The sequence below is a fragment of the Echiichthys vipera genome (genome assembly GCF_963691815.1).
Source record: "Echiichthys vipera genome assembly, chromosome: 12".
Lineage (NCBI taxonomy): Eukaryota > Metazoa > Chordata > Actinopteri > Perciformes > Trachinidae > Echiichthys > Echiichthys vipera.
In genome coordinates, this window is record NC_139837.1 from 20,454,588 (window position 1) to 20,465,289 (window position 10,702).

Here is a 10,702-nt window from a genome sequence, read left to right on the forward strand (position 1 = left end):
GACTCTGGGGTAACGAGTTTCTGAAGAGTCTCTTACTTCTAAAATCACTTTGTTATCTCTGTTTTGAAGCTCCCTATTTCCTTCATGGTGCTGGTTAGAGCAGAAATAATTACATGTTAAGAGATGAAAGTGTTCTCCTTCACAGCATGAGGCTGGGAAGAGATTTGATTTCCTGGATACCTCTTGGCTTTGAAAATCCTTTTTAAGTTTGGAGACTTGAGATTTTTTATTTGTGAAAATTCTGTTCAACCCCCTAAATCCATTTTTATGCCCCAGCTCTCTGGAAGATCATGAATAAAATGAAGCGTCCATGAATTTCAGCCAACAAAGCCTGTGAATTTGTGCGGGAACCTTGTTTATAATTTAGTTTTAATGCTCTACAGAGAACAGAGAAGCTGCTTGAAACCATTGACCAACTTTACCTTGAGTTTGCCAAAAGAGCGGCGCCGTTCAACAACTGGATGGAGGGCGCCATGGAGGACCTGCAGGACACCTTTATCGTCCACACCATCGAAGAAATCCAGGTGAGCACCGAGAGGACTCGCAGGGAAGAGTAAAGGAAAGAAGAAGGCAAATTAAATGTGTCAAACTTTCATTTAAACCAAATGTAAATTTGGAAAGCATGGGAGAGACACGGAGTAGTGACTTTTATGTATTTGTTAGGTACAGATGTTACTCATCTCAGTGCAAGTATGAAACCAAAAGAAAGTACTGTTGGTTTACAGTATTATATACTGTATCTATAAGTGAATATAATGAAGTAAATATAAATCTATTGTTTCAAATTTCAACTAAGCCACTGTGAAGTCAATGTATAAATAGCATCAACTTTTCCAGAACAAAGCTATAATATTTAGAATAATATAATAACGAATGTATTTAATCATGTTATATTCATGTATGTTGTTATCCAGAGATACATAAAGTAGTTTGAAGACAGAGGAAGTAAATTTCTCTTTTAGAAAAAGAAGCTTTTATTGTTTTTTTGTGGTTTCCATTGTCATCTTATGTGTTTGTGTGTTGTGTCTCAGGGATTAAGCACAGCCCACGAGCAGTTCAAAGCCACGCTGCCAGAGGCTGACAAAGAGCGCCAGGCCATCCTGGGCATCCACAATGAAATTGCCAAGATTGTGCAGACCTATCATGTGAATATGGCCGGTACCAACCCCTACACCACCATCAACCCACAGGAGATAAACGCAAAATGGGACAAGGTAATAAAAAATCAATCACAAGCAAGGAAATACCCAATGTTATAGGGGACATATTGTGCTCATTTTCAGGTTCACACTTGTACTGCAGTATAGCTCATAAATTAGTGTTAGCGGATGGGACAAAGACCAAACTGAGGAGTCACCTTAAGGTTTAGGTAGTTCTTGTCAAGCCAATATTTGTTCAAGTGTTAATTAGTTATTTAATGCTATAAAAACGGGATCAAACATCTTGATTGACAGCTGTGATTGACTTGTGATTGGTCGAGCGGAGGAATGGTTGGGACATCGATGACTTGACTCCACCGTCCGATCACTACTGTGCAGACTCTGGTGGCAAAATTATATTTAGTTTTCCCTTTTGTACAGTGGGAGGAAGTGGAGATCTTTTTTTTGTAAGATTATTTTTTTGGCAGTTTTCAAGCCATTTATTAGATAGGACAGACAGGAAATGGGTTGAGAGAGAGGGGGTGGGGGGAGACATGCAGCAAAGGGCCGCAGGTCGGAGTCGAACCCGCGGCCGCTGCCTTGAGGACCTTCAGCCTCTTTACATGGGGCTACGGCTCTAACCACTGTGCTATCGGCCGCCCCGGTCATCCTTCTTTAAAGACAGCCTGAAGAATATACCTGTGTTCTCTCTCGGTCTGAAATGCGCCGTGCAAAGTGTTCAAGCCCTGGGTGGAGATAATCAGATGGGGGCTGGTATGTTTTGATGAGCCTGCGTGTGACAGGAAGAGGAGACAAATCTCAACGGCTTGTTGAATCTCAAGGAAGCTCATAGAAAACTGACAGGGTTGTTTTATTTCACAGTTTGTGTGTGTAGGCACTCCAGGGACCCAAATGTATGTGCACAAGCACTGAAAACTTAAAAGAAAACAACTTTAATCTTTATTTATCAAAGTAAGATCAAATGCAGCAGTTGGCCGTAAACATAAGTGATATTGATTTTCTCATCTAACTCTTGGCAAGAAAGCTCTAAAGATCTAAAGAGGATTTAACTAATAACACCCCAGACCCTCTTAAAGATGTTGTAGCCTTAATGTTTTGCTTTTGATATTTTTGGCCTAGCTATTGTATTTTTTAAAGGGAAGCCGTGACTGTCTGCCTGTCTGTCTGTCTGTCTGTCTGCCTGTCTGTCTGTGTGAGTTCGAGCCTCTCTATACACTCTAACAATTACATAAACTGAGCCTGGATACTACAATAAAAACCTGTTACTGCCAGCAGTGTTAAATAAGCACTAAAACACCAAAACTAATTTTTTTTAATATATATTTTTTAAGACATATGATTTCATCCTCATGATGGAAAATTGGAGAAGTAGAAACAAAATACAGTGTCCTCCGTCTGCGATACGTTCCAGTCTCCCCTTGAATGGAATCCCATTCATGTGTATTATTAACACGCTTGGGTTTTTCTGTGACTGCCCTGCCCACTGTAGGTCAGGCAGCTGGTGCCTCAGCGCGACCAGGCTCTGATTGAGGAACACGCCAGACAGCAGAACAACGAGCGCCTGCGCCGACAGTTTGCCAACCAGGCCAACGTCATAGGGCCCTGGATCCAGACCAAGATGGAGGTCAGTGTGAGCAGAGCCGACGGTCAAATGACCACGTTACGAGGCATGGAGTTCAGTCATAAACTAGTTTAAAATAAGAAGTGGTAAAACCTTCTGACTCCAGTGTAAGATGATTTTAATGTGTATCTGATGTTTTCACTGTTATGTCCAGAAAATTATGTTATATAGCATACAAGTAAAATACTTAAATTAGATATAATTATAATAATAATAATGTGTCTGTGTGACAGGGTTGTGTGAGGTAAAGATATAAATGCCTTGAGGCAACAATAGTGATTATTTGGGAGGTATTTTTCTATATTCTTATCATGCCCCCCACTTTGCAATGACTCATTCTCATCTTAGATCATCCGTATTTATCTCTGCAGGAAATCGGCCGCATCTCAATCGAGATGCACGGCACTCTGGAGGACCAGCTGACACATCTACGCCAGTACGAGAAGAGCATCGTCAACTACAAGCCAAAGATCGACCAGCTGGAGGGAGACCACCAGCTCATACAGGAAGCTCTCATCTTCGACAACAAGCACACCAACTACACCATGGAGGTAAAACTCGGAGCCAAGCTTTAAATCATGATGAAGAAAAGACTTTGAGTTTGGTGTTCGTTTGTTTGCAACTACTTTTTATGCGTTGTTTTTATGTCGTGTTGGTTGAACAAAGCAAAGGGTGGCACGATTTTCAGACAACCACAGGAAAAGTGTTTGAGAATTTAATACTGAACTTTCCTGACGTTGCACTTTATCCAGATCCAGTCTCCAGTGCACATAATTAACTTTTTGGCTCATCAGCCAAGTGCTGGAAAACTATAAACCCCTGCCAAAGCTGCCAGGAATTATTTTTACTGGCCAATAATTCATATTAATCTTTTTATTGAAATTCTGCACATTAACTGACCCATTTTCAAAGCTGTGTGTGTGTGTGTGTGTGTGTGTGTGTGTGTGTGTGTGTGTGTGTGTGTGTGTGTGTGTGTGTGTGTGTGTGTGTGTGTGTGTGTGTGTGTGTGTGTGTGTGTGTGTGTGTGTGTGTGTGTGTGTGTGTGTGTGTGTGTGTGTGTGTGTGTGTGTGTGTGTGTGTGTGTGTGTGTGCAGAAAGAGCTTCTGTGCAAAGCCCTCATTAAAGAGACAAGAGCAGATTTAAAGTGTAAATGCCATATTTGCTAATGTACTTATGCAAATGGTATTTTTTGCTCGCCACGTGCACCCTTTCAGTTGGGGTTTAACCAGTGTGAAGCTACTTTCTGTAAAGAAATACAGTATACTGTCTATTCCCAGACTAAAGCAACCCTTTAGATAAATAGGCATTGAACTCCTTATGTGGTCACTTTTCACCTTGGTTTTCAGTGTATTTTGTCAGGTCTGTATGTGTATTATTATCACTGGCAGAAGCTGCAGGTTTAACCATTTATTCATTACTTGTATATTACATTTGGGAATTTTTATTTTCTTGCTAGCATGCTAACTAGGGGTGGGCATCTCCAGGCACCTCATGAATTGACTCAGAGGGCTACCATGCGATACGACATACGATAAAACCATTATCGATGCCTCTTGATCAACAATTTTAATTTCTGTACATGATTTCTTTTTCTTCACTGCGTGACTATCACATCCACTGGTACAGCAGAGGAACGAACACAAATGTACGACTCAGAACAGAGAGGGAAAGTTCATAGTCTTTTCGTTGCCAAAAGCAGGTAAAATACAGAAATCATAGATCAAAATTGCTAGGAGAGAAGGCTGGAACGCTCACTGGGAACAGACAAGACAGACTGGCACAGACGAAAGGGAAGGACAGACTAAATACACCAGGGTAGGCTGGGTAATGAGAGGCAGGTGGAACAGAAACAGGAAACTGAAAACAATATAAATGTTTGAACGTAAAGCTGGTGCCAAAATGTAATTTAACAGATCCATAATCAACATAAACAGATTAATTTACTTCCATTATCATTCCTAATTAGTGACACACCGCTTGCATTAGGGATATAAAATGTTATTTACTTTTAATTTATTTAAAAAAATAAACATTCAACAGTGGCTCATTGACTATAAGGCTCACTGAAATATTACTGAACTTTCTGCATCAAAATATATCATTTCAAGAGAGTATTGCGATGCATCTAAGAATCGTTTTTTCCCCATCCCCAGCGTTTCGTTAAGGTGTTACATGTGACTGCTTTTGTGTTCATTTACTCCCTGAACACAATGTGGATAGACTTTATACAGAGGGAGATTTTATCAGATCATACTTTTTCTAAACGATTGGAGCTGCTGAACACATTGTTTCTAGGTACACCATGGTAACTGCATAAATACCCCAGAGAAATCAAGTAGCTCTGCTTTGGAATAAAAATCCAGTCTGGCTGAAACATGGTCAAAAATGTCCTTTGAATTATTTTGCTCACAGTGGCACTATAATATCTTAAATGCGGACACCATTTATGACAGCATGAGAGATTTCTGCATTGTCCCGATGCAGTAAAATCCCAGACTTCTGATCCTCCATGCAGGTTAAAACATTTTATCTCACACCATTGAATGCCTCTGAGAGTCTTTTTCTATCCCTCTCTTCCTTAGCCTTGCTTAAACTCTACCTTTGTGTCTCCTCTCGCCTCTGCAGCACATCCGTGTGGGCTGGGAGCAGCTACTCACCACCATCGCCCGCACTATCAACGAGATCGAGAACCAGATCTTGACGCGAGACGCCAAGGGCATCAGCCAGGAGCAGCTGAACGAGTACCGGGCTTCCTTCAACCACTTCGACAGGGTCAGTACTCGTCTTGAGTCACGGTGCAGACACAGAGCAGCAGGAGACAAGCGGCGCTGTAGGTGGTACGCTGCTCAACAAACACCTGTTGTAAAGTGAGAAATAGGGAGAAAAGGTTTTGCGTTATTAAAAGAATAGTTCAACATTTGGGAAATATGTTTACAGAGAGTTAGATGAGAAAAATCAGTACCACTCTCAGCATGAAAGTGTTTACGTTGTGAGCTTTAAAGATGGATGAAACGGCTCCTGACATGTGGAGTCACAGGTTTGTCTTTTAAATGTTTAGACGGCATCAACAAAGCAAAGAAGTTTAGGTGAGAATATAGACTTTCTGGGTTTGTTGTGTCATGTTGCCCGATGCGTGGCTAACGGCTAACATTTAACGACCCTTTAACCTCAAAACAGTGAGTGTGCACAGTGTGGGAAATGCATCAGGCTGTGTATTAACTTTTTATCGCTTGGTTGAAAAGAGACTTGCAGTTCAGTGACTCAACATTCATCTTTAAAAGCTCTGTGGGCCTGAATCTGCCTCATACACCAGTTCAAATCTTTTATTGTGAAATCCAGTAATGTCTGCCTCCCCACCTCTAGAACTTGGTGTTTACACTGGGGCTCACCGTGTCAGGAACAGCACCAATTATGGATGAGTTTTTATTTAGCTCCCTCTCCTCCTCCACCTCCTCAGCCCAGCTCTCCTGCTCATTACCTCATGCTTTTTTCCGGAGCTGGCCTATTGTTAATCAATACCTGAGGTTGATGATCGGGGCCCACAGGACGCCAAATGTGGACCTGAACTTGATTTAGTTTCGTATTTCATTAGCATTAACGGTTACCCCTTCCAAGGCTTCCACCTTGACATTTGTTGGGAGGTTTGAGGGGACGCTGCATCGAACTGCAGCACTAGATTATTGTGATGCTTTAGAGATTTCAGGTCGACTTACGATAGATGAGGAAACATTTAACTTAGATCCTGTGCCAGTGTTGAAACAATTAGTGGATGAATCGCTCTGTCAGCAGTAGAAAATAAATAGACCACAACTTTTATAAAATATTTGCTCATTTTAGCTTCTAAAATGAGTTGTTATTTTTCTGTGTTACATTAGTGCAAATAGAATATCTTTTGCACAAAACAAGCTATTTGAAGATAAAATGTAAATGTAGGTAGTTGGGATAGGCTTTTATAGTTTTTTCCTCATATTTTGTAGATTAAACAACCAAGAAATGAATAAATCCACAGAGGAATAAGCTTAAGTAGAGCTGAAAAGATGAGTTGCTTAATCGATAGAAGCTTTATTCTGAAAATCCAGTAGTAATTTATTTAATAAGAAATGGCACAAAAACACTGGTTCCAGCTTCTGAAATGTAAATATTAGTCTTTTTATGACATAAAAAATAACCGTGTATTTGCATTTATGTTATATGAGTGGAACATGAATGTGATTGTAAATGAAGAATTTTGCATTGATGCTGTACAAAAAAAGGTAAAGAGATACTTTTGCTTCCAAGGGCAACGTGTTTTGTGCTGTTAAGTACACGTGCCATTGACGACATGAATAACCTCACCAAAGGTCCTGTAGTCTGCCTGCCACACTGCACTTTAACGCCTCTGAATGCTCTCGCCCAGCATGGCAGCACTGCTGCCACCGTGTGTTCACCTGCCAGATCCTAATGAATATGCACTGTGTTCTCTGTTTTCTATCTCATGCATGGCCCCTCTCCCTTCACCCCCTCACCTCCTTTTACTCCCTGTGCATGATGCACTCTCTCCTCCCCCTCCCCCCACCCCCCTCCAACACTACCTCACCTCCCTCCCCTTCCTACCCCATCACCACCACTGACACTGCTGTATGTGTTGCTGCATGGCCTGTGGCCCCCCGACGCCTCACCTGGCACTGGCCTCCCACACCCCCAGGACCACTCGGGCACTCTGGGCGCAGAGGAGTTCAAGGCCTGCCTGATCAGCCTGGGCTTCGATATCGCCAACGATGCACAGGTACTCAATCGTAGCCACACCCCCGCTGTGAGAGGTTTAACTGGTTTCTTTTTTTTCTTTTGTATTTCCCCCCCTTGTACTTCTATCCTTCCCTGCAATCTTCCTCTATTCCCACCTTTACTGTCTAAACTTCCTTTGTGATTTCCCAAAACCTTGCAATGTCCACATTGTGGATTTTTGCGGCTTTCTTCCTTATTTCTGTCTTTGTTCATCCTTTAAACTTCCAATTATATCCCTCCGCTATCCTTCCTGCCGCTCTTTCTCCTCCTCCTGGTTTTGTCCATCGCTGACCTTGTAGAAGAGATCAGGAATCATGGATGCTGAAGACTTCAAAACCTGCCTTATCTCCGTTGGTTACAACCTGGTAAAGCCACGAGCACTCTTCAAGTATCAAAGTTTGTTTGTGTGTGATTAGGGAGACCAGTCGGAAAAATGGTAATGGATAGATATAACCTAAATGTGATATATATTGAATGTTTGTATATTATATTTTATTTTAAAATTGTTTATCGTCCACCTTAAATTAATGTACTCATTCTTGTAATAATATTAGTGCTAAACAAAGAACAAAATAAGCTATCCCAGGTTATATCTCTGTATGCAGAATATCTGTCACTTGCTGGTTGTTTTCCTGTGTTGCCTTGGCAACCGTCACCACGGCGACTTTGCCTCACAGTTCCTCTCTGTTGCCACCAGGGTGAGAACGAGTTCTCCCGCATCATGAGCATCGTGGATCCCAACCGGATGGGCCTCGTCACCTTCCAGGCCTTCATCGACTTCATGTCCCGCGAGACGGCCGACACAGACACTGCCGACCAAGTCATGGCCTCCTTCAAAGTCCTGGCGGGGGATAAGGTACAGCCTCGTGTTGTAGTAGAGTAACAATCAAGTGGAGCAGAAAGATGAATATTTAAGACACTTATGGGTGGCAGAAAAGAGACAACGATGATGAAGAATGAAGTAAAAATAAAATCAAAGAAAGACTTTAAATCAGAATCAGAATAAGAAATACTTTAATAATCCCAGGGGGAAATCGTTTGAACAACTAAGCATTTAAAGTATAATCAATATTTTTAGATTAATATATGTGTGTGTGTGTGTGTGTGTGTGTGTGTGTGTGTGTGTGTGTGTGTGTGTGTGTGTGTGTGTGTGTGTGTGTGTGTGTGTGTGTGTGTGTGTGTGTGTGTGTGTGTGTGTGTGTGTGTGTGTGTGTGTGTGTGTGTGTGTGTGTGTGTGTGTGTGTGTGTGTGTGTGTGTGTGTGTGTGTGTGAAAGTATCTCCCGAATGAATGCAGTTCCCTTCAGCTCTACACAGTTTTCACATATTTCAGTACATTATTTTGGTTTTCCATCCATCTTCCGGTGGAAAAAACTGATTAATACGCTGTACACTAACCTGCTCAGCACCAAACAGCAGACAAACAAAGTAAATAACAAGCTAGCTGGTTAATATAGTGGAGCATTAGCTAAAGAGGCAGACATCTCCCTCAGGAACAAATCTGCAGCACGACTCTTAATGAACGATAATGTTGCTCTGCATCTGCTGGATGTGTTAATAGGTAATTGTTTGTCATTTCAACCAAAGAGGTGATATATGTTGTGTCCTGGACATCTTGTTTCACTGCAAGTGACCAAAAAAGTTTAAATATTTCTTTAAGTATTTGTGTAAATCTGTTGACAATTGTTGAATTTCAAAGCCAGAAACACCCTCAAAAAAAAAAAGATCATAAAGTGACTAAGCTCTTCAAAAATAAGAACCAAATTGTACTCCCATGATGTTACTTACACGTCCTACACAAATGGGGCAGCATGGACATCTCACTGGACTTCTATTAGCCGTTCTTACCTTGAATTTGTTCTGTCAGCTGCAACGAAAACTATCCAAGACTATTTGGCTGGCCAGATGTTTGACTTTCTTCACATTCTTCCATCACACATCAGTTCAACTCTTGACTATAATAAAAGGAGCTTAAAGTGGTAGAAAGCTGCATCGAACCGCAGAGATGGCTGTTTATTATGATTAATAAAAATAACAACTCTTTCACATTAAAGGGAGTCTTTTTAATTCAATGACAACCAATACATATTCAAATATGAAAGAATATTCTAATTTCAGAGACCTGCTCTTTATATAAAGCTCATTTTCTTTCCACATGTCCTCACCAATTTATTTTTTCTCATCCTTTACAGAACTACATTTTAGCCGATGAGCTGCGCCGAGAGCTTCCTCCTGACCAGGCGGAGTACTGCATGGCTCGCATGGCCCCCTACACCGGCCCCGACGGCGTGCCCGGAGCCCTCGACTACATGTCGTTCTCTACCGCTCTGTACGGAGAGAGCGACCTCTGAACACTCTGTCAGTCGTCCTGACCCAGGACCACCAGCCTACCTGCCCCGATCACCGCCATGTCCTCCGACCGCCCCTTCACCAAACTCCTGTCCTACTACGCTCATTTTTTGTATGTCTCTGGCCTTTTTTTTGTCATTATCCTCTGTTTCCTCCTCCTCCTCCTCCTCCTCCTCCTCCTCCTCACTGCTCCCTCACACTTTGTCTCCGTTGTATTTGCTTCCCACGCAATGCAGCAGCTCTCCGGGTTTACAAAGAGCGAGAGAGAAAAAAAATGTTTGTTTCTGTTTTTATTTTCTTGTTGTCATTGTTTTTTCTTCATAAAATGAATAAAGTTAACATATTTTATTATACTGAACAAAAAAAGGTATTTTTCTTCACCTGATTGAAAATAAGAGACAAAAATTGTAATAAAGAAAATTGCTATACTTTCTCCTCTTATTTTGTTTACTAAAGGGATCAGTTTTGATTCATTTACTTTGATAATTTGTGCATTTAGCTGACTCTGAAAAGTAAAACGATCATAAAACTGTTTGCATCCCCATGTCCCTGGAGAAGCAGGTAAAAACAGGACTCATTAAAATGATTATGGCGGCATAAATACTCCCACATAAAGTTAGTTATTTCATGCATCAAGAGAGGGTGTGTGTGTGTGTGTGTGTGTGTGTGTGTGTGTGTGTGTGTGTGTGTGTGTGTGTGTGTGTGTGTGTGTGTGTGTGTGTGTGTGTGTGTGTGTGTGTGTGTGTGTGTGTGTGTGTGTGTGTGTGTGTGTGTGTGTGTGTGTGTGTGTGTGTGTGTGTGTGTGTGTGT

At 41.5% G+C, this 10,702-nt stretch overlaps 1 protein-coding gene across 3 annotated transcripts in view; it reads left to right on the forward strand.

Moving 5' to 3' along the window:
• actn1 (actinin, alpha 1) overlaps positions 1-10,321 on the forward strand; it is a 57,643-nt gene extending 47,322 nt beyond the window's left edge. Inside the window, exons 14-22 of one of the 3 annotated variants that reach the window (XM_083924956.1) lie at positions 384-524; positions 1,032-1,214; positions 2,650-2,784; positions 3,153-3,332; positions 5,407-5,553; positions 7,466-7,546; positions 7,845-7,910; positions 8,243-8,401; positions 9,736-10,321. In XM_083924956.1, coding sequence (XP_083781082.1) covers positions 384-524; positions 1,032-1,214; positions 2,650-2,784; positions 3,153-3,332; positions 5,407-5,553; positions 7,466-7,546; positions 7,845-7,910; positions 8,243-8,401; positions 9,736-9,894 — 1,251 coding nt within the window. In that variant the 3' untranslated portion in view covers positions 9,895-10,321. The remainder of the gene's footprint in view (positions 1-383; positions 525-1,031; positions 1,215-2,649; positions 2,785-3,152; positions 3,333-5,406; positions 5,554-7,465; positions 7,547-7,844; positions 7,911-8,242; positions 8,402-9,735) is intronic. The other 2 variants (XM_083924954.1, XM_083924955.1) reach the window with 2 other exon arrangements.
• The last annotated feature ends 381 nt before the right edge of the window (positions 10,322-10,702 follow it).